Source organism: Microcaecilia unicolor, chromosome 5 (assembly GCF_901765095.1).
Source record: "Microcaecilia unicolor chromosome 5, aMicUni1.1, whole genome shotgun sequence".
Taxonomy (NCBI): Eukaryota; Metazoa; Chordata; class Amphibia; order Gymnophiona; family Siphonopidae; genus Microcaecilia; species Microcaecilia unicolor.
Window position 1 is genome coordinate 238,350,028 of NC_044035.1, and position 25,266 is coordinate 238,375,293.

General features: G+C 43.4%; 1 protein-coding gene across 1 annotated transcript in view; it reads left to right on the forward strand.

The window, feature by feature from the left end:
- The window catches only part of GRAMD1C (GRAM domain containing 1C), a 429,857-nt gene that overhangs the window by 322,104 nt on the left and 82,487 nt on the right, over positions 1-25,266 (forward strand). The window contains exon 10 of the mRNA XM_030203917.1: positions 17,324-17,467. Coding sequence (XP_030059777.1) covers positions 17,324-17,467 — 144 coding nt within the window. The remainder of the gene's footprint in view (positions 1-17,323; positions 17,468-25,266) is intronic.

Here is a 25,266-nt window from a genome sequence, read left to right on the forward strand (position 1 = left end):
AAGACAGCCTCTGTTTTGGTGGCAGGTGAAGGGAAAGGTGGGTCTCCACCTGTGCCAGCACCTGCCCCTGAAACCACATGAGCCTCAGCTCTTTAACTTGGGGAAGATGGGGAGACATGCAGGAGTCCATTGTCCTCATTCACAGAGATATCCCCCTCCTGAGGTAGATCCTGCTGCTCCTGGGTGGTACAGGGTAGATGGGGTGTTGGGCTGGGGGGGGGGGCAGCTGCTGCGGGTCTTGTCCTCCTCTCCCTCTTCTTCTTGTTCTATTTCCTCCTTCCTCTTCCTTCTCTCCCTGTTTTTCTTCTTGTTCTTTCTCCTCACTCACAGGCAGCACCTCCTCCCTCTCCCCTGGGGCTGCCTGCAACAGCCTTGCGGCAGCTGGTCTAGGAGGCAATATGACTGGCGAATGAGCTACAAAGGAGGGGAATATGGACATAGGTTACAGGCAGTGTTGTTTCTCAGTTGCACTCTGGACCATTATAAACACAAAGTGGAGAGGGAGTCAGTAGTGTGTGCATGTGACACTGCAGTGTTACTCACCTAGCTCCACCTGCATTTGACGTCTCATCCCCTGGAGGTAGCCTGGCTTCCGCAGGTACCATTCTCTTTTTCTCAGGTCTTCTGTCTGTATTGAGACCAGGAGTGAGAGGGAGAAGGTTGAGTGGCCGATACATGACGTATTTCATAACATTGCTATTTGCAGTATGGCTTTAAATAAGGAATGACATCATGGGGGAAAAGGCTGTTGGGGTGATTTCAGGGATCTCATACATGAACAGGCAGTCCTCCAATAAATTCAGTACAGATGACCGAAACACAGTTATGTAGAATACGATATAGCATAGTGATTAGAACACTTGACTTATCATTCAGGTGTGGTGGGTTCAAAACCCACCACTGGGGCTTATCACACGGAGCCATTCACTTCATCCTCCATTGCCTAGAGTGCATTTGTGTACAGGGGTCACAGCTGACTGAAGCTGTCATGAAACTTAAGTCTGCTTGCTTGCACTTACATCCCTGGGGTAGGAGGCTTGCTCATTGTAGGTGTCTGTCAGATGTAACCAAGCCCTCCTGTAGGAGTTGTAGCTCTTTCTTTGGCCTTGTGTAATAAAATACCTGGCTGTATTCCTTGCAGTGGCCATTTTTCACACTGTTTCCGCATGGATGACATCATCACGTTTTGCACACTGACATTGAAGCTCAGTTTCAGCAGGGATCTAAACGTTTCACGCTAAAGGAAGTGTGCCGTATATAGAATCGCACTAAGCATGATTCTGTAACACGGATCTAAACGTTTCACGCTAAAGGAAGTGTGCCGTGTATAGAATCGCACTAAGCATGATTCTGTAAAGGTAGAGCGCCTTATATAGAATCACACTTAGTGCAAAAGTCGACATAATTACTTAGCCACACAGCTCAGTAATTGCGCCAAATTTCACGCTAAGCGTGATTTTATATATGGTGCTGTAGTCTTAGCACATGGATATTTAGACACCACATACAGAATTTACCCCTTTGTTGATAACTGGTATGTTGCCTTTTTTTTGTATGGGTTTATAAGACCCAGACAAGGTGTGATCTTTGTCTTTGGTAAAACAGAGATTCCAGCCACTCTAGTTTCAGGCCTTGCATAAAATCATTAAACAACTCTACTAAAATCTCTATGACTTCCACTACAAATGTTTTGTAGGACCTCAAATGAAGTTGTCCAATCATGGTGGCATATCCCATAGTTGATATTTAATTACTTCCTGAGTCTCCACACCCATTATGGGGACATTCAGATATACCTGTGCCTCCTCCAATATGCGTTTAAATGGAAGATCATTTAGGTAAGCCTGTATTCCTGTCCTTGTGACATCTTCCTCATTAGTGTATAGTTTGGTATAAAAGTGCACAAATTGTTCCAACTATATACAATGCCTGCCCCCCACCTCCCTTTATCTTTTGTATATTGGCCACTATTGCCCTCTTACACAATTGTCTTGCCAGCAGGTGGCTAGGCTTATTGTCAAGCTGATAAAACTTTTGTTTGAGGCAAGTCATATAATAGTTAATCTCATCTAATTTGAGATCATACAGCTTCCTCTGCACTGCCTGGAGTTCCTGTTCCACCATTGCTATCCCCAATACTTTATGGGCCCTTTCTAATTTAACTATTTACATCCTACATAACAGTTATTCCCAAACCTGATTATATTTCTTCCTGTCCCCGCATACTACTGGTTTCCGCATACTACTGGTTTCCACATACTACTGCTTTCAGTGCATCCTACAACCATGCGGACCTCCACCTCCCCTTGTCATTTTCTTGAATATACTTTACCTGTTGTTCACAACATCTGCTACTACCTCCTTGCCCCTTAATAGGGTTTCATTCAGTCAACAAAAGGTCTTGTCTCCCCTGCTCACCTGATCCCCGCATAGAATCCATGTCTGGTGCATGATTGGGTATCGCACAGGGACCAATCTCCGCCCCATGCACCACAAACCGCTGCTCACAAAGATGTAGTCTATCTGAGTGTAAATTTTATGTGCACCTGAATAGAATGTACAGTTTCTCTGACCTGGATGCTGTACACCTCAGGTATGCTGTAGATTCACGCACCAGAGCATCCCACAAAGTCCTTTCCTAGGTATGGCACCCTTCCTCCACCTCCTTTGGAATGATCCAGGTCTCCATCCATTGTCATGTTCCAGCCTCCCCTTCTCCAAACTCTTAACACCTTCTGTTCCACCAGCCTATAAAAACGTCCTGGTCCTAGTTGGGAGCATAGACATTGAACATAGTCATCTTTCTTTCTTGACATATCCCCTTGATTGCTACCCATCTCCCTCTGGTATCCCTTAACATTTCTTCCACCAAAAATGTTAAATCCCTCCTAAGTTATAATAGCAACTCCAGCTACCTGGGAACCTTGTAAATGTTCGCGCATAAAGTTCACAGATACATGTGTAGATTAGCATATTTTATAACTAACATAACTAACTTGTACTTGGCAAATTCTGTCCGTGTACTGCCCAGACTGCACCTCTCTCAATACCTATGGTAAAAGTACACACATTCATGCTATATCACAGTAAACAAAATTATTAATTGCAAATTGAGTCTCAACTAAGGAATACGAATTCCTCAAAGTAAAAAAACAAACACAGGCAAAATGCATCCTGGTTGTAAACTGAAAAAAGGAGGATAAAGACTTCAGACACAGCTTAATAATTGCATAAGACAATCACTCTAATTCTATAACAGGTTGCTTAAAGGTAGGCACCAGTTGCATGCATAAATTATAAAATACTAGAACCGGTGCAGGCTGCTGCATATCTCTATGGGGAGGGGGAGAGGAGGAGAATCATAAAGTTGATATTAGTGAATAAATGATGCTAGTCAGTGATGGGGGAGGGGCAGACATTCTTATGATTGAAAGCAATCAGTATTGTGGTAGTATGTTCCAAGATTGCATGATATAAGTACCCAAATGAAGATGGTAAGGCAAGTTGCCAACTGCCCTGTTTATGATGCCAGTGTTTAATCATGAAGTCGAACCTGAACAGGGTGCCAGATACAAATCTGGACATCTTGTTGGGCAGACTGGATGGACTATGCGGGTCTTTATCTGCCAACGTTTACTATGTTAGTGTGTTACTTTTGGCTAAATATTTGAATAATCACTATATTTTCTCTGACCCCCAAATAACGGAAAGCTTTCTTGGAAAATAGAATTATGGGTAAGGCTTCCCAAGGGAGGGTGGGGGAGGCAGTGGGGAATATATGAAATAGGCAGATGTATAACCTGGTGAAGGTAGTTTTGAGAATGCACTACTGATGTGTTTCTTTAGGTTTTTGTAGTTTAGCCTTTTTTTCCTAATGGATTCTCTCCTATATTTGGGGCCTTATAAGGGTTTGTACCTCATCTTTATATTTCTTTACTGTTCAGAAATATTCTCTTTTCATATTTTTATTTTTTTCCTTGACGTATAATCCTATGTTTAATGCAGTTAATATGCTTGTAAAATTTGAAAGTTCATAAACAAAAACTAAGGGATCCTCTTACAAAGGCAGTCTAGTGTTTTTAGCGTGTGCTAAAAATAAGCATGCACTAAACACTAGAGACGTCCTTATATTCCTATTTGCATCTCTAGTGTTTAGCACATGCTAATCATTAGTGTGCACTAAAAACAATAATACGCCTCTCTAGTGTTTAGCACGTGCTAATCATTAGTGTGCACTAAAAACAATAATACGCCTTTGTAAAAGACCCCCCAAGTGTAAGACTGTTATGCATGTAAGTGGTAGTTGGATACTAAGTGTTGTTCTATAACTTTAACATGGAACTTGCTTAGTGTGTAAAGGCAAGGGGGCATGCACAGGGGGAGGTTCATGGGAGGGTCCTGCACTTACATGCCTAACTTACAGAATACCATAAGTTACATGCTAGTGCTGCATTAGGCACACACATTTATGCCTGCTATTGACATAGCATAAGTGGATGCACTTACATGTATATATGCTTATTTCTTAATTTCTTATAGACCACCTACAAGCCAAAAAAGCTATCAAAGCGGTATATATTTAGGTATATCTGGCATTTTTCTGTCCCTGGAGGCCTCACTACATTTGTACCTCAGGCAATGGAGGGTTAAGTGATTTACCCAAGGTCACAAGGAGCTGTATAGCACATAAATGCTGACTTATGCTAGCATGCTCAGATGCCTTTATAGAATTAGTGAGTGGCGCGCTGCATCTTAACACTTAACTTTTGGCAATCTTTATAGGATTGCCCCTTGTATGAATAGCCTATTTGTCAATTATAGTCTCTGATAGCTTGGCTGTGCGTGTGGAGTGACATTTTAGGAAGGACTTAAGTAAAGTGGTATGGTAGGTAGTAAATAGAAGTAAAACAAAATAGAGAAAAGAAAATGATACCTTTTTTATTGGACTAACTTGATACATTATTTTTTCATTAGCTTTTGAAGACAATGAGGCTCATTTTCAAAGCACTTAGCCTCCCAAAGTTCCATAGAAACCTATGGAACTTAGCCTCCCAAAGTGCTTTGAAAATATGCCTCAATACCATCTTCAGATCAGAAAAGAGCAAATGATGGCATATATCAAAATATATTAGTGAAGCAAAAGCATTCCAATAACACAAAGCAGAAGATTTCAGCATATTCTCTTCAACGACACCCAGATCTTTTTCTTGAGCACTGACCCCAAAGTTGTACCCTAGTATCAGGTAGCTATGATTCATATTCTTCCCAATGTGCATCACCTTGCATTTGTCCACATTAAATTTCATCTGCCATTTGGACACCCAGTCTTCCAATTTCCTAAGGTCTTCCTGCAATATTTCACAGTCCGCACGTGTTTTAACAACCTTGAATAGTTTAAAATCATCTGCAGATTTCATCACCTCACTCATTTCCTTATCATTTATAAATATGTTAAATAGTACTGGTCCCAGTATAGATCCCTGCGGCACTCCACTGATCACCCTCCATTGAGAGAAATGATCATTTAACCCTACCCTCTGTTTTCTGTCCAATAACCAATTCCTAATCCACACCAGAACATTGCCTCCTATCCCATGACTTTTTAATTTTCTCAGGAGTCTCTCATGAGGAACTTGATCAAAAGCTTTCTGAAAATCTAGATACACTACATCAACTGGCTCACCTTTATCCACGTGTTTATTCACACCTTCAAAGAAATGAAGCAAATTGGTGAGGTAAGACTTCCCTCGTTGAACCCATGCTGAATCTGTCCCATTAAACCATGTTTGTCTATGTGTTCTGTAATTTTATTCTTTAGAATAGTTTCCACTATTTTGCCTGGCACCAACGTCAGGCTTATCTGTGTATAATTTCCCAGATCTCCCCTTGAGCCCTTTTTAAAAATCTGTGTCACATTGGCCACCCTCCAATCTTCAAGTACTATGGACAATTTTAATGACAGGTTACATATTACTAACAGCAGATCAGCAATTTTATGCTTGAGTTCTTTGAGTACCCTTGGATGTATGCCATCCGGTCCAGGTGATTTAGTACTCTTTAATTTGTCAATTTGGCTCAGTACATCTTCCAGGTTCACTGAGATTTCTTTCAGTTCCTCCGCATCACCACCCTTGAAAACCAGTTCTGGCACAGGTAGATCCTCTTACATCTTCTTCTGTAAAGACAGAAGAAAATAGTTCATTCAGTTTGTCCCCTATGGCCTTGTCCTCCCTGAGCGCCCCTTTTGCTCTTTTGTGATCTAACAGTCCCACAGATTCTCTCGCAGGCTTTCTGCTTCTGGTGTACCTGAAAAAGTTGTTACTGTGAGTTTTAGCCTCTGCGGCAAGTTTCTGTGCATATTCTCTTTTAGCCTTCTTTATTAATACTTTGCATCTGACTTTCTAGTGCTTATGTTGCTTCTTATTTTTTTCATTTGGGTCCTTTTTCCATTCTTTGAAGGACAATCTTTTGGCTGTAATGGCCTCTTTTACTTCACCTTTTAACCATGGTGGCTGATGTTTTTTCTTCTTTCCACTTTTGCAAATACATGGAATGACTCTGGACTGAGCTTCGAAGATGGTATTTTTGAATAACATCCATGCCTGATTTAGAGGGGCATTTTCGATATGATGTCTAAGTCCGACTTTGGACATTTTACAAAAAACGTCCAAAATCTGAATAGGAAAGAAGGTCATTTTCAAAAAAGAAAAACGTCTGTCTTTTGTTTTTGAAAATACAAGGTTTTATGATTTGGACATTTTGGGTTTTTTGGTCCATTTTCAAATAAAAAACGTGCAAAACACGCAAAATCAAGCCATTGGGAGGTAGGAGGAGCCAGCATTTTTAGTAGACTGGCCCCCTGACATCCCAGGAAAGCAATAGGGCACTGTAGGGGTAGGGGCACTACAGTGGACTTCATAAAATGCACCCAGGTACACATCTCACCATTGCTCACTTATCTTGTCTGCTGAGCCCACCCAAATACCTCCACCCCCAACTATACACCACTACCATGCCCTTACGGGTGAAGGGGGCACCTATATGTGGGTACAGTGGGTTTCTGGTGAGTTTTGGAGGGCTTACAGTTTCCTCCACAAGTGTAACAGGTAGGCAGAGGTATGGGCCTGGGCCCACCTGTCTGCAGTGCACTGCACCCACGACTAGACTATTCCAGGGATCTGCATGCTGTTCTAATGGACCTGAGTATAACATTCGAGGTTGGCGTAGAGGCTGGCAAGTAATGTTTTTAATCACATTTGGGGGACTTCCGGTGGAGCCGAGCGGCAAGATGGCCGCGGACTAGAGGAGCTCCGCAACCCGCTATCGGGCTCTTTGTTCCCCCGCTCTTTGGGCTCTCCAAACAACATCCAGGAGATGTCCAAAACCCCCCAGAACCGGAGGGCAGCGCCGAAGATCTTCCAACACGCTTCATAAAGCGGGAAAATCGACGATATCAGTGCATGCGGCTCGAACCAAAATGGCGACCAAGGTGCAGAATGAAAGAAAGTTTAGAGACAGCAGCGCGGAAGACCGGCGAACAGCGTAAGACCGATAAAGCCAGATATCGGGGAAGCTAGAGGCGCAGCAGCGTAAGGGAGGCGAGAGAAAATTGGTAACGTTTCTGTCTTCCCTTCCCCCACCCCCCCCTGGCGAACAGGCACGGAACAGAGTTATTGAGGCGCTGGGAGACCTTGCGAGAACAATATAATACAAAAGGCCAAGAGCGCTAATCCTTACTTTAGAGTGTGGCTGGCGCTGCTTACAACAGCGCGGACATCCAAACAAAGTTTATTACTGCAACACTCTGGCTGTTGAGAGGAGGCGATGTCGGAAAGTGGAGAAATAGCGCGCCAGCATTAAAACACAGCAGAGATTTTGGGCAGCCAAGCTTAAATCGGACTTTGGCAGCCACAAAACAGAGTTTACATAACATTATTAGACAATAACACAGAGAGCTGATGGTAAACTAAAGGCTGCGGGCACAACACGAGCAACTAGTTAAAGGAGAAATTAAGAAGGGGTTGGACCTGCGATCAGGATTAGCGTGGAGAGAAGACTTAAAGGACTCTCAAGCATTAAATGACAACTCATATGAGAGTATTAAAGCTTAACATGTCACGCAATTGCATTACCCCCGGATAAAAGAGTGAACCACATGAGATCAGACACACAGAGATCATAGAGAGATTGAAACATCCTCTGTATGGAGCAATTTTTGAAGCCCAAGTCAACAGGAACAACTAGAAGCGGGATTAAATACGATAAGGTGAAAAATTCCCCGTCATCCACTGGGGCCAAGATGACTGAAGGGAAACTTGAAAAGCTGGGTGATTTCTCTGAAAAGCAACTTGCGCAGATTACCATGGCGGTTAGCGCAGCACTGAATCCAAGGTTTGACTTGCTAGAACGCCAAATGAGCAGCCTAGAAGCTACCATGGCCGACACGGTGAGGAGGGTGGGTGAAGCGGAAAATAGAATCTCAACGGCTGAAGACATGAGAGTGCAGAATGTTCAAGATGTCACACGTCTGATGGAGCAACTTAAGGCACAGCAAGACAAGATTGAGGACATGGAGAACAGAGCAAGGAGATGTAATCTGCGAATTGTTGGACTGCCTGAAGCAATCCCCGAGAAATCACTAGGGCACCTGTTGGAAAACTGGCTTAAAAAAGAGCCAGCCCTGTCAGACAGCTATGGAGAACTATGTATAGAACGGGCCCACAGGCTTGGTCGATGGCAACAAGGGCAACAAAGACCCAGATTGGTGATAATTAAAGTCCACAATTACCTACACAAGGAGGAAATCATGAGGGGCTTTAGACTGAAAAGGGACACTTTGAGATACGATGGCGCTCCGATAAAAATTTTTCAGGACTATTCTGCTGGAGTACAAGAACAAAGACGCCGGTTTCACCCTCTCTGCACGTCATTGGTTAGCAAGAAAACACGATTCATGCTGATTTACCCGGCTGTTTTGAAGATCCAACATGAAAATCGATGGCGTTCGTTCCACACTGTCACAGAGGCACAACAGTTTATAGACTCTGAACTATATGCACCAGTCGACGCACCACCATGATCCAATATCCAGAAGAATACAGAATGAGTAGAAGACGTTGCTTTGCTTACAGTTTCCAAACTGTGACGAGGAGATAACCATGCAAGCTAAGTTGTCCTTAACAAAGAAAATGTAGAATGAGAGTTGTTATGTTAAAAGTTACAATTGTATTGTTGGCTGTTTGGGAGGTTTTCCCGGTGGAGGAACCAGGATAGATACAATTATATCGCCGAGGGGGAGGGGGGGAACTCCTTATTAAGACGGGGGGGTAGGGTGGTAAGAGGGGACGAGCCACATAGCGGTTTTACACCACAGGAAGGAGAGGAACTCGAGACAGAGGGAAGGGATTCTCAACATGAGAAGGGCAACGGGTGGGGGGAAGTGGGACTTCAATGGGATTCAACATTCAGGGAGGGAGGGTTCTAGGAGTGCAAAAATCAGGACTCGCACTCGGGTCACACAAATGAATGAAGCACGGGTAAGATGTTTAAGTCAGAATAATGGACCAGAAAAGAAGACACAATATTTACAGCTACTGGGCAAGGGCTGGGACCCAGGGGCTGAAATTTTCTGGTATACTATGATGGAGCTCACATGCTCGGGAGGTATCTCATTGTAAATTAGTCACCTGGAATGTAGGGGGCATTTCATCCCCAATTAAAAGGAAAAAGATTTTAACACATTTAAAGCGTCTTAAGGCAGATATTGCATGCTTACAGGAGACAAAGTTAACAGCTGCAGAGCACGAAAAACTCAAACAGGACTGGGTAGGCCAGGTGATCTATGTGTCACCAGATGGGCGGAAGGGAGGGGTGGCAATCTGCATTCACCGACAGCTCGCTTGCACGGTAGAGCCAGTTTTGCAAGATCCCAATGGACGATTTATTTTGGTTAAAATGTGGTTGCAGGGGAGAGAATTATATCTGTTAAACGTATATGCTCCCACTCCTCCCGATAGTTCCTTTTTCCCTGAGCTGTCAAGGCGGCTGCTTCCCTATGAAAGTAAACACCTGATAATTACAGGTGATATGAATGTGCTAATGGATCCCAAAATTGACTATTCGGGGGAAGAAAACAAGAGAGTAGAGTACAGGAAAGGGACGCGAGTGTTGAAAGAATTCAGTAATTCTCTCTCTGTGATAGATGTGTGGCGGAATCTGCACCCTGATTCAAGAGAATATACACATCAGTCCAGAGCACATGGGACTTGGGGCAGATTAGATTATATGTTTATCTCACCAGCTTTATTTCAGTGTGTCCGAGATACAAAGATAGAAGAGATATTGATTTCTGACCACAGCCCGGTCTGGTTAGAATTGGGTGCACCACACAACTTTCAATTACACAGACAATGGAGATTTCCCAATCACCTAGTAAAAGATAAATCTTTCCAAAAATACTTGGCTAAAAAATGGGAAGAGTATGAATCATTTAACAGAGAACATAAATCTGATCCACAATTGTTTTGGTGTACTGGTAAGGCGGTACTCCGGGGGGACCTAATTGCTTATGTAGCGAGTAAACGGAAAAAGAATGCAGCTAGCCTCTTACACCTGAACAGGCAACTTCAGAAGGCTAGGCGCCGATATACGGAGCGGCAAACCACAGAAAATAGGGAGGCCTATCTGTCTGTTCAGGCAGCTGTGAACTCACTGTTACATGAAAGAGTGGTAAAAAATAGGACTTTCCTAAAATATAGGTTCCACAGATTTGGAAACAGAGTGGGGAGTATGCTGGCCCGGGTGGCCCGGAAAAGGGGAGGGGGCAGAACTATATCGGTTCTGAAAGACAAGAAGGGCAGCATTACTAATAGTCCGGATAAGATCCTTCAAATACTTCAGGAGCATTTTGCGCAACTATACACCGCTGAACAGCCAATCAGGAAAACACATATAAACGAATTTCTTAGAAAAGCTCAAATGCCAAAACTTGGAGATTCCGATATCGCTTGCTTAGAGGCCTCCATCCTGCCCAAAGAGTTATCTGAAGCTATAAAGGGGTTAAAGTCGTACTCGGCACCAGGGATGGATGGGTACTCCGGGGAATTTTATAAAATGCTGCAACCCCAATTGATACGGCCACTCTTTGAATATCATCAAGCGGTGGTCCAAGAAGGGAGATTCCCATTACATGAAAACACTGCTTGTATATCATTACTGTTGAAACCAGGGAAGGCTGCGGAGGAGCCAGAGTCTTACAGGCCCATATCATTAATTAACGTAGACATTAAGCTTCTGGCGAAGATTTTGGCCGCACGACTCAACAAGTGCATACCCAATGTGATCGAGCCAGCACAGGTGGGATTCCTTCCCAATAGACACTCAGTGTTACATATCCGGAGAGTTCTACTCGCAATGGCAAGATGCCGATCCGAGGGGACTCCCGGAATATTGATAAGTCTAGATGCCACTAAGGCTTTTGACAGGGTAGGGTGGGATTTTCTATTTCATATATTAGATTGGATTGGGATCCCTATTGGAGTAAAACAGGCAATAGAGGCTTTGTACACTGGTATGGAAGCACATGTAACAGCAAACGGGGGGCTCTCGTCAAGATTCCAGATAGGTAGGGGAACAAGGCAGGGCTGCCCCTTGTCACCACTCCTGTTCGATCTAACCCTGGAACCATTGCTACGTCTTTTAAATTATGACCCTAGAATCAGTGGAGTGCAATTGGGAGAACAGGAGGTTCGTGCGCTGGCTTATGCTGACGACGTCCTCCTGGTGCTGACCAATCCACAAGAGTCCTTCCAAGCAGCCCTGATACTGATAGAGGAATATGGGACATTTTCCGGGTTTAGCCTCAATCTCTCCAAGTCCTGCGCGACGTCTATGGACACTGATACTGATTTACAATGGGAAGGGGAAGCTCCTCTTAGGTGGGAGGCAGCGAAAATGAAGTATTTGGGGATATACATTACCAGAGCTGGAACCTCCATGTATAGGGAGAACATTGCCCCATTGTTGGAGATGACTAAGAGTAAGCTGTTGATGTGGAGGGAGCTACCACTCTCTATTTGGGGTAGAATTGCGTTATTCAACATGGTGGTTGCTCCCAGATGGCTTTATGTCTTTCAACAACTACCACTCTTTCTGAAAAATAGAGATGATAAGCAGTTGCAGCGTTTAATACAAGCATATTTGTGGCAAGGGAAGAAACCCAGAATGCCATACAATCAGATAGCGACCCCGAGAGAGGGGGGCGGTATGGGACTTTTAAATATTAAATATTTGGCAATAGCGAGTTCAATGCGGCACATAAATGATTGGTATCGGGGTACATCGGATTTCTCCATTACACCAGTGGAGACCTCGATGTTTAAAGGTACTCACTTTAGTCACTTACTCCACTCTGGAACCCCGTTGCCTACAGCGGCATTCCAGAGACATCCGTTACTGAAATCTCTTAGGGAAACTTGGAGGTGGGTGTGTAGACGTCACCGTTTCTCCCCCCGAGTAACCCCCTGGATGTCAATATGTGATAACCCAGCTTTCCCCCCAGGCCAGGGGATCAGTATATTTAGCAAATGGGCAAAAAAGGGGATCATATATCTGGCACATATAGTTACAGAGGAGGGGCGCATACACACGTACCGGGAACTCCAATCCCGGTACGGGATTCCTCCGACACAACAATTTGCATATTACCAGTTGCATCATTATGTAGCCTCCCTAGAATGGACAGACCTCACGGAAGACGTGGTGGAAGTTCTCACAGAAGAGTTTACCTTGGGAGCACAGCTTAAGGTACCACTAAAATTCCACCACCAGCAACTCAAAGATACCACAGAAGAGATAGACTTCAGGCGATTAGCGCAAGAGTGGTCAAAGGACTTAGGGTGTACACTTACTGAGGAAGAATACAGATCATATTTGAAGTCCATATATAGGCAGCGTCTTTCTATCCCGCAACGGGAGCGGCTATATCGGTGGATGCTTAGAACACATATTTCTCCTCACAGAGCACAAAAAGCGGGGTTTGACACAACAGGGGCATGCCCTAAATGTAATCAGGGTGCGGCCTCTCTTGGTCATATGTTCTGGAGCTGTCCCTATATTGGGCGGTTCTGGAGACAGGTCATAGAGGGGATGGCACAAATATGGCACTGTACCCTTGTATGGGAGCCTACAATTTTATTTAATATCTTTAGTTATACTGCAGACCCCCCAGAAGGCTTCAGGGCATTTGCAAAGACAGCAATGTATTTTGGGATAACATCCATATTGCAATTTTGGAGAGCGAAAGAGGGGCCCCCCCCTGCAGATATGGCGCTCACAGTTAGTGAAACAAATGAGAATTGATAGGTGTGGAGTAGCAGACTTGGACAGTGTAGCGGGCCTTAGGTTTAGGGCACAATGGGAGGCACTGTGGGTCACCCTCCCGTCTAGAGCAAGAAGTTTATTGCTAAATTTTTGATTTATACTCGGCTCCACCTCCTATCCTACATTAAACGGGGAACCTGGTGACGTGACTACAAGTTGTGGGGAGCTCCTTGTTAAGAAGACCCCTGGCCCAGATTCTGACACGCAGATAGGCAACTTGTTTAGATAAGATGTCGTGCCCGGCATCACCTCATTTGATATATGCGTGAGACCCAAACATTACCTACTGTTGAACCCGAGGGAATCCAGAAGGGAAGGGTAGAGGGAGGGTTTGGTTAGTCAAGAGAAGAGAAGAAATGCACATTACAGAATGCACGGGCTAAACACTTTGCACATGTTGTTTTGGTATTAAAGAACACAGTGATAAAGCCCAAGAAGAGCTAGTAGACAACCAGAGGGAGGGTGGACGGGAGATTATGGGAGAAAAATAAAAGCAATATTGTAATTTATTATGTTGAATGTATGACACTGGACGATATCCATTGTAATATAATTTTATTGATAAGCATTTGTTAATTGTACATGTCAACCAATAAACAAGATTTAAACATAATCACATTTGGGGGGGGGAGGGAGGGAGTTAGTGATCACTGGGGGCATAAGGGGAAGTCACCTGGTCATTTAGGGCACCTTTTTGTGTCTTATTCATTATAAAAACACGTCTAGCTCAAAATGTCTTAATGTTAGTCTTGGACGGTTTTGTTCTGTTTCATTATGGCTGAAAAACGTCTAAGTGTTAGGAACGTCCAAATCCCACCCTTAATATGCCCCCTTGTGATTTGAACGCACTTCTAACGGACTTCATAAAAAAATGTCTAAACATTGGTTTTGAAAATACTAATTTGGACATTTTTGTGAGAAAAACATCCAAGTGCCACTTTTTGGACGTTTTTCTCTTTTGAAAATGAGCCCATTAGCAGCTGGTCCTTTTAGTTTCTTTTTAACCATTGTCCTCATTTTGTTTTGTTTTTGTTACATTTGTACCCCACGCTTTCCCACTCATGGCAGGTTCAATGCGGTTTATATGGGTCAATGGAGGGTTAAGTGACTTGCCCAGAGTCACAAGGAGCTGCCTGTGCCCTTGCGAAAATTAAATGCAGCTACAGTAGCTTTCCTTTGTGGGTTCATCCCAGATAGTAGCTCAAACTTGATCATTTTATGATCACTGTTTCCCAGGGGACCCAACACCGCCACCTCTTGCAATATGCCCTGCATGCCACCAAGGACCAGATCCATAATGGCTTCCCCTCTCGTCGGTTCCTGGACCAGCTGCTCCAAGAAGCAGTCGTTTATTTCATCTAGAAATTTTATCTCCCTGGCACTCCCTGATGTAACATTTATCCAGTCAATATTGGGGTAATTGAAATCGCACCCCACTCAAAGAATCCATGGAGTCAATCACCTTACCTTACATCTGGATGGGAATCTCATGGTGTCTGAAGTCTTTTTTCTCCATCGTTTGGATAAGCTGCTGACATTATCTTATATGACCCTTCTGGAGATACAGAATAAAAAAGTGGAGATTTGTTTGTGAAATCACCCATTATTATAGCATTGATCAATTTGCCACTTTCCTAATCTCTGTAAACATTTCTTCATCTGTCTGTTCGTTCTGTTCCGGCGGACAGCAAACTTGTTCTTCACCACCAGTCAAGCAGGTCAGAGGGTACTGCAGACTCCATTGGCCTTTTGGAGGCAAGGCAAGTAGTTAGGAGTTCTAGATCAAAAAATATACATTTACAAGGAAACCTTTAAAAAGAATAAGGTCCCTAGCTGTAATGTAATAAATTACTTCCTTCTCTTTGAGTATCTTTAGAAACATCTGAAAGTATATTGATTTTCATATTCAGAAACAATTGATCCTGATGCTTAAAACAGAATTTAGAAATCCAATCTCTGTCAGAGGACAGTGCAAATGTCACAAGCATTTTAAGAATTAGAACTTTCTAAAATAGCAGACACATGCAAAGTACCTATCTGTACTGACCCTTGCTCCAAATTGTGAAGAATTTGTCTCTTTCTTAAAGGAAGATAATAAGCTTTAGTAATAGGAGGAATTGAATCAGAAGCAACTCCTAATACTTTAGTCACATATTCCTTATGCATATCTGTAGGTAGTATATATGGTATTTTGGAAAAATTCAAAAATCTCAAATTAAACAAACATACCATATTTTCCAAACTATCCACTTTTAACCTTAAATTGATAGCATCTTAAATCATACTGACTTGCATACTCTTGATATATTCAACTTATTTTCAAATCATACTGACTTGCGTACTCTTGGTATATTCAACTTATTTTTCAAGCTCTCCAAATTTTGTAACACTCTGAGCCAGAAGCGTAGCCAGGGTTCAGCCAGGTTGATGGCGTAGGGGGAGCGAGAGTGGACTTCTGCCGGTGCACATTTGCAGTGCTGGACAACGAAAAAAATTAGGCTCCGGCGCCAGCAGAACTCCATTTGGTGGAGCGGCTGCTCCTCTGGCGCCCCACCTCGCTACGCCACTGCTCTGAGCCAGATCAGAAGTATTCTTATCTATTTTTTCCTCCAAATGATGAAACTCTTGAACCAGCCTATTTATATGAGGTACAATGGCTTTTTCAAGTTGCAATAAAGACTCCATTATAGCATCAAGAGTTGTAACAGTTGGGTGATCAGTTAAAAATGTAAGCAAAACTTCTGTGCCAGTACTCCTCCCTCTGGGTCTCCTGTTGTCTGTTTAACCGCATCTGCTCCCTTCATCAGGTGCAGTAAGGAGGATCCTTGCACGAAACTGGTGGTTTTGAGGAAGATGTTACTATTGCTTTTGGTTCTTTAACTTCCTCCAGTTCTGAACCCAGCTCTTTTTCTAGTGATATCTGAGCTATACAGAAGAAGCTGGTAGTAGTGCACCATTCCATGGAGACTCATTAGGATGTGCAGATAGAGAGGATGCTCAAGTGCTCCTGGGGATAGCCACTTAGCATCACACAGTGAGGTACTACTATAACAACAGGACCGTTGCTCTGCAGCTACAAGGAGGTCCAATGCTTTCTTACTACATAATACATTTTATAAGTTAAAAAGCTGTTTTACCTCTATAATGCATTCAAAAGCTGCTCAGTTAAAATCTGATTTAGTATTCCTCATCTGGAGCTGAGGTGCACATTTATGCATATCATCACTGAAGCTATTTATAAAGATGGGAGGTGGCAGCAGTGTTCCTGAGCTGTTGATGTAAAGGCATAATTCTTGTTTTTGTCTTGGGCCAGATCTCGAGGACACGTTTTTCATTTTTGGTGAACTCATAATGGTTATAAATACAGCAAAAACCCTGTGTTGATAATTTAGAGGCTGTTTGTCCTGTTTATGAACTCTAAAGGGTCCTTAGTGAAGCACAGATCCCCGGATTCTATAAAAGACACCCAAGTATCTGTGTTCGAATTTGGGTGAGATCCCAAGATGTGTGCGCAATCTAATTGATTAATGAACAAATTAACATCAATAATTAGATGCTAACAACCAGTTATTGATGCTAATTGGCACCAATTAGATGCATGTGCATCTGGCTGTGCTGTGCACTATTCTGTAAGTCTGGACACCAAATCCCATAGCGTGCAACCCAAAAGGGGGCATGGCCATAGGAAGGGCATGGATGGGTCAAGGATGTTCTATAAAAACAAATGCACACAGTGTTACAGAATTCCAGAGATCCGCACCCAACCTGCGCACTTGGAGCTGTTCTATAAACTGTGCTTATCCCGGTGCACCCTTTATAAAATAGCACTGAACACTTATTTTTCCCGGTGCCTATTTTTCAGTGCCATTTACTGAATCCAGCCTAGAGTGCCTTTGTCTATAATCTTGTTCATCTCCTATCTCATTTTCCCTTCACTTCCCAGGTGATGAACAGGTGCCCGGTATTGGCTCAAAAGGGAGACTCTATATGAACCGAGTTTTTCGTATCAATGCTGATAAGATGTTTGAGCTGCTTTTCACCACCTCCCGCTTCATGCAGAAGTTTTACAAGTCCAGAGGCATATTTGGTAATACAGGATTTGTTCATCCTTTAAATTATTTTTAGTTATGTCGTGTTATATCCTTTTGGTGCTTTGGAGATTAGCTGTGTATACATGTATAAATTATTTCAGAGGTTCATTCTGTATAGTGTATAGGGTCAAAATATTGGAAAGCTGTTAATTTTGAAACTGTCACACAGAAGTGCTCCTCATGGAGACAGTAGAACTTGAAGTCACTTAGAAACACCATATAGTATATAAAAGTCTATAACTTCCTTGCTAAGGAATTGGATTTAAACCTTTTTTGGTGTTTTATGGGCTAACACTATGGCTCAGGCCACAGTACTCTGTGCATCCCTCATTCTAGCAGAGCTGTCTTTCCATTGAAAGAGAATAGCGTGCCTCCATTACTGGGTCATTACACTCATGCTAAAAGCTTGCTTACCATATTCACAGGTTTGACAGGTACCTAGTTTGACAAGTACTATACAAAACTTAATTTTCCTCCCAAATGCTTTTTATGTTTACATAAGTACATAAGTATTGCCACACTGGGGCGGACCAGAGGTCCATCAATCCCAGCATCCTGTTTCCAACAGTGGCCAATCCAGGTCACAAATACCTGGCATGATCCCGAAAAAGCTCAATACATTTTATACTGCTTATCCCAGAAATAAGCAGGGGATTTTCCCCTAGTCAATTTAATAATGGTCTATGGACTTTTCCTTTAGGAAGCCGTCCATACCCTTTCTAAACCCCACTAAGCTAACTGCCTTTACCACATTCTCTGGCAACAAATTCCAGAGTTTAATTACACATTGAGTGAAGAAATATTTTCTCTGATTCTTATTAAATTTACTACTTTGTAGCTTCATCGCATGCCCCCTAGTCTTAGTATTTTTGGAAAGAGTAAACAAACGATTCACATCTACCTGTTCCACTCCACTCATCATTTTATAGACCTCTATCATATCTCCCCTCAGCCATCTCTTCTCCAAGCTGAAGAGCCTTAACCGTTTTAGCCTTTCCTCATAGGGAAGTTGTCCCATCCCCTTTATCATTTTCGTCGCCCTTCTCTGCACCTTTTCTAATTCCACTATATCTTTTTTTGAGATGTGCTGACCAGAATTGAACACACTATTCGAATTGCGGTTGCACCATGGACCAATACAAAGGCATTATAACATCCTCACTTTTGTTTTCCATTCCTTTCCTAATAATACCTCACATTCTATTTGCTTTCTTAGCCGCCGCAGCACACTGAGCAGAGGATTTCAATGTATCATCAACAACGACACCAAGATCCCTTTCTTGGTCGGTGACTCCTAAGGTGGACCTTGTATTATGTAGCTATAGTTCGGGTTCCTCTTTCCCACATGCATCACTTTTGCACTTGCTCACATTAAACGTCATCTGCCATTTAAATGCCCAGTCTCGTAATTTTTCACATTCCTTTCTTGATTTAACAACTTTGAATAACTTTGTGTCATCAGCAGATTTAATTACCTGACTAGTTACTTCCTTCTCTAGATCATTTATAAATATGTTAAAAAGCAGCGGTCCCAGCACAGACCTCTAGGAACCCCACTATCTACCCTTCTCCATTGAGAATACTGACCATTTAACCCTACTCTCTGTTTTCTATCCTTTAACCAGTTTTTAATCCACAATAGGACACTACCTCCTATCCCATGACTTTCCAATTTCTTCTGGAGCCTTTCATGAGGTACTTTGTTGAATGCCTTTGAAAATCCAGATACACAATATCAACTGGCTCGCCTTTATCCACATGTTTGTTCACTCCTTCAAAGAAATGTACTAGATTGGTGAGGCAAGATTGCCCTTCACTAAATCCTTGTTGACTTTGTGTCATTAATCCATGCTTTTGAATATGCTCTGTAATTTTGTTCTTTATAATAGCCTCTACTATTTTGCCCAGCATCGACGTCAGGCTCACCGGTCTGTAATTTCCCGGATCCCCTCTGAACCTTTTTTAAATATCGGCATTACATGGGCCACCCTGCAATCTCCTGGTACCACGGTCGATTTTAAAGATAAATTACATATCACTAACAATAGTTCCGCCTGTTCATTTTTCATTTCTATCAGTACTCTGGAATGAATACCATCCAGTCCAGGAGGTTTGCTACTCTTCAATTTGTCAAATTGCCCCATTACATCCTCTAGGTTTATAGAGATTTCAGTCAGTTTCTCCGACACTTCAGCTTCTAATACAATTTCTGGCACCGGTATCTCTCCCAAATCTTTCTCGGTGAAGACCGAAGCAAAGAATTCATTTAATTTCTACGCTATGGCTTTGTCTTCCCTGATTGCCCCTTTTACTCCTCGGTCATCTAGCGGTTCAGCCAATTCTTTTGCCGACTTCTTGCTTTTAATATACCTAAAAATTTGATTTACATGCAGGCTCATTTTTTAAAGAGATGGCCGTCCATCTTTCGACATAAATCAGAACATGGACGTCCATCTCCCAGGGACGTCCAAATCGGTATAATCGAAACCTGATTTTGGACGTCTACAACTGCAGTCCGTCAGAAGGACGTCCAAATCTCAAGGGGGTGTTCCAGGTGCAAGGCGGGACTTGGGCGTTCCCAAGACATGGACGTCTTTCAGCAATAATGGAAGAAAACAAAGATGTCCAAGATTAAGATGTTTTGAGCTAGACCTGTTTTTATAATGAATAACTACAGTGGGAACTGAACCCACTTCCCCAGGATCAAAGTCTTCTGCACTAACCACTAGGCTACTCCTCTACTTCCCCAGATGACCACTGGAGGGAGTCGAGGATCACATCCCCTCCCCTTACTCCCCCAAATCACAAAACATTTTTCCAAACAGCACTTTCAAAAGGAAAAGAGACTTTTTTTTTTTTAATAGAAAATGACCTTTCCTGTTCTGATTTTGGACGTTTTATAAAAAATGTTCCAATTCAGACTTAGATGTCATATCCAAAAATGCCCTTTCTGTATTTGACTTGACCAAAGTCTCAAGGAGCAGCAGTGGGAATTGAACCTATGTTGCCAGGATCAAAGCCCGCTGCACTAACCATTAAGCCACTCCTGCTCTATTTTGGACATCTTGCATTTGGATGTTTTTTGTTCGAAAATGGATCAAAACCAAGGACGTCCAAATCACAAAGATGTTCAAATCACAGGACATCCTTGTTATTTTCAAAACGAAAGATGGACGTCCATCTTTTTTCGAAAATGACCTTCTCCCCACCTCTGAATTTGGATGTCTTTGTAAAACGTCCAAATTCTGACTTAGACGTTTCTTTCGAAAATGCCCCTCTGTGTTTTTGCCTCTAACGCAATCTTTTTCTCAAAGTCCCTCTTTGCCTTCCTTATCAGCGCTTTGCATTTGACTTGACATTCCTTATGCTGTTTCTAAAAATATTTGTCGGTTCCTTCTTCCATTTTCTGAAGGATTTTCTTTTAACTCTAATAGCTTCCTACACCTTCAATCTTCGTATTTTCATCAACAATAACAGACATAAACTCTAGTAAGTTATAACAGATTATGTAAAGTATTTAAATAAAATGAGTGAAACTTTTATAATAAAACATATGAGAAAGCAGAAGCTGTAGAACTACTGGCTGTGCATGAATTACAGCACTGCTTTTTACCTACTTTTCAACTACAAATACTTGACTACCCAAACAAATACAAATTTTCTTTTTCTTTCACATTTTCCATAGTCTCCTACATCTTGCTATATGGATTACTGGTTGGGATGCTTTATGAGTCCTAGAAAGTGATATATGTATGGAAAAATAATTCAAATTATAGGTTCACAATACTGAGTTCCATATTAAGATTCACCACCCAGGGAAAAGAATTTTGGACCAATTATGAGTGATACATTGAAATCCTAAACTTACTGTATGGCTATGATCAGTAAAACAAATTGATTGTTAGAAATTATTTGTGGAAGAATGGAGAACAAAACTGAAAATTCCTCTATATTTATCCATAGTGTGACCACACCCTTTATGCAATGCTGGTCACTCTATCTCAAAAAGATATAGCAGAAATAGAAATGTTACAGAGAAAGACAGCCAGTATGATAGAGGACATGAAATGGCTTGCTTACGAAGAATGACTAAACAGATAGATGTGTCATAAAATCATGAGTAGGGTGGAACAGGTTGATACAGAATGGTTATTTACCCTTTCAAATAGTACTAAGACTAGAAAATGCTCCATGAAACTGATAGTTCATTTAAAGCAAATCGGACAAATTATTTGACCTTGGTGCATAATGAAGCTGTGGAATTAGTTGCCAAATGATGTGGTCAAAGCATCTATCATAGCTGGATTTAAAGAAGGTTCAGATATATTCCTTAGCTATGTAGATTTTGGAACGCCAATATTTATCCCTGAGAGTGGCCAATAAAGAATGGATCAGCTGTTTAGGATCCTGTTAGTACTTGTCACCTAAAATGACCACTGTCGGAGTTAGGATGCTGGCCCAGCATGTCTCATTTTATGTTCTTATGCCCTGTGGAGCAATTTTCTATTATCAAATTGTCATGAATTCTTCCCCAGTGCATTTGTTTTTTTCTTTTATATATTGAACAAAGCATAGTTTGACAAGTGACTATTTTATTAAGTACTTATTTAAAGACTAGTAAAAAAGGCCCGTTTCTGACACAAATGAAACGGGCGCTAGCAAGGTTTTCCTCGGAGTGTGTATGTTTGGGAGAGTGACTGTGTGAGAGACAGAGTGAAAGTGTGAGTGTGTGTGTATGAGAGAGAGAGAGAGTGAGTCTGGGTGTGAGGGTGTTTGTGAGAGAGCGTGTGTATGAGAATGAGAGTGTGTGCAAGTGTGTATGTGAGACACAGTGTGAGAGAGAGTGTGTGTGTGTGGGCGAGAGAGAGAGTGTGTGTGAGACACAGATTCTCTGTGAGAGTGAGTGTATGAGACCAAGCGAGTGTGTGAGTGACTGTGTGGCACATAGAGAGTGATTGTGATACAGTGTGAGACAGAGTGTGTGAGAGTGAGAGTCAGAAAGACATTGTATATGAGAGAGAGAGTGTGAGCCGTGCCCTCCCAATCCATGGCCATCTGTCCCCTGCCCCCTCCATTCATCCTTTTCCAGCAATTCCCCTCTCTCCCTGAGCCCTGCCCTCCCAATCCATGGCCATCCATGTTTCTCTGTCACCTGCCCCCTCCATTCATCCCTATCCAGCATTTCCCCTCTCTGCCTGAGGCCTGCCCTGCAATCCATATCCATCCATGCCCATCTGTCCTCTCCATTCATCCCTATCCAGCAATTCCCCTCTCCCTGAGTCCTGCCCTTCCAATCCATGCCCATCCATGCTCCTCTGTCACCTGGCCCCTCCATTTTTCCCTATCCAGCATTTCCCCTCTCTGCCTGAGGCCTGCCCTGCAATCCATATCCATCCATGCCCATCTGTCCCCTCCATTCATCCCTATCCAGCAATTCCCCTCTCCCTGAGTCCTGCCCTTCCAATCCATGCCCATCCATGCTCCTCTGTCACCTGGCCCCTCCATTTTTCCCTTTCCAGCATTTCCCCTCTCTGCCTGAGGCCTGCCCTGCAATCCATATCCATCCATGCCCATCTGTCCCCTCCATTCATCCCTATCCATCAATTCCCCTCTTCCTGAGTCCTGCCCTTCCAATCCATGCTCCTCTGTCACCTGGCCCCTCCATTTTTCCCTTTCCAGCATTTCCCCTCTCTGCCTGAGGCCTGCTCTGCAATCCATATCCATCCATGCCCATCTGTCCCCTCCATTCATCCCTATCCATCAATTCCCCTCTTCCTGAGTCCTGCCCTTCCAATCCATGCTCCTCTGTCACCTGGCCCCTCCATTTTTCCCTTTACAGCATTTCCCCTCTCTGGCTGAGGCCTGTCCTGCAATCCATATCCATCCATGCCCATCTGTCCCCTCCATTCATCCCTATCCATCAATTCCCCTCTTCCTGAGTCCTGCCCTTCCAATCCATGCTCCTCTGTCACCTGGCCCCTCCATTTTTCCCTTTCCAGCATTTCCCCTCTCTGCCTGAGGCCTGCTCTGCAATCCATATCCATCCATGCCCATCTGTCCCCTCCATTCATCCCTATCCATCAATTCCCCTCTTCCTGAGTCCTGCCCTTCCAATCCATGCTCCTCTGTCACCTGGCCCCTCCATTTTCCCTTTCCAGCATTTCCCCTCTGTGCCTGAGGCCTGCCCTGCAATCCATATCCATCCATGCCCATCTGTCCCCTCCATTCATCCCTATCCAGCAATTCCCCTCTTCCTGAGTCCTGCCCTTCCAATCCATGCTCCTCTGTCACCTGGCCCCTCCATTTTTCCCTTTCCAGCATTTCCCCTCTCTGCCTGAGGCCTGCCCTGCAATCCATATCCATCCATGCCCATCTGTCCCCTCCATTCATCCCTATCCATCAATTCCCCTCTTCCTGAGTCCTGCCCTTCCAATCCATGCTCCTCTGTCACCTGGCCCCTCCATTCATCCGTATCCAGCAATTCCCCTCTCTGCCTGAGGCCTGCCCTCTCAATCCATGGGCATCCATGCTCCTCTGTCCCCTGCCCCCTCCATTCTTCCTTTTCCTGCAATTCCCCTCTCTTCCTTCCATGACCCCCCCTCGCATCCATGCTCCTCTCTCTCCCATGTCCCAGCCTGGCCCGCCCTCTTGTTCCCCCCCCCCCCCCCCCCTTCGCATCCATGCTGTTGTTTTTCTCCTACCCTCCTGCTCCCAGTGTTCAACTTTGCTGCCCACCCTCTTCTATCCCTCCAACATCCCTTTTTTTTTTTTTTTTTTTAATTTACCTAGAGATGCGAATAACTAGTGAGGTAATTAAATTCGCCGATGACACAAAATTATTCAGGGTCGTCAAGTCGCAGGAGGAATGTGAACGATTACAGGAGGACCTTGCGAGACTGGGAGAATGGGCGTGCAAGTGGCAGATGAAGTTCAATGTTGACAAGTGCAAAGTGATGCATGTGGGTAAGAGGAACCCGAATTATAGCTACGTCTTGCAAGGTTCCGCGTTAGGAGTTACGGATCAAGAAAGGGATCTGGGTGTCGTCGTCGATGATACGCTGAAACCTTCTGCTCAGTGTGCTGCTGCGGCTAGGAAAGCGAATAGAATGTTGGGTGTTATTAAGAAGGGTATGGAGTCCAGGTGTGCGGATGTTATAATGCCGTTGTATCGCTCCATGGTGCGACCGCACCTGGAGTATTGTGTTCAGTACTGGTCTCCGTATCTCAAAAAAGACATAGTAGAATTGGAAAAGGTACAGCGAAGGGCGACGAAAATGATAGTGGGGATGGGACGACTTTCCTATGAAGAGAGGCTGAGAAGGCTAGGGCTTTTCAGCTTGGAGAAGAGACGGCTGAGGGGAGATATGATAGAAGTGTATAAAATAATGAGTGGAATGGATCGGGTGGATGTGAAGCGACTGTTCACGCTATCCAAAAATACTAGGACTAGAGGGCATGAGTTGAAGCTACAGTGTGGTAAATTTAAAACGAATCGGAGAAAATTTTTCTTCACCCAACGTGTAATTAGACTCTGGAATTCATTGCCGGAGAACGTGGTACGGGCGGTTAGCTTGACGGAGTTTAAAAAGGGGTTAGATAGATTCCTAAAGGACAAGTCCATAGACCGCTATTAAATGGACTGGAAAAATTCCTCATTTTTAGGTATAACTTGTCTGGAATGTTTTTACGTTTGGGGAGCGTGCCAGGTGCCCTTGACCTGGATTGGCCACTGTCGGTGACAGGATGCTGGGCTAGATGGACCTTTGGTCTTTCCCAGTATGGCACTACTTATGTA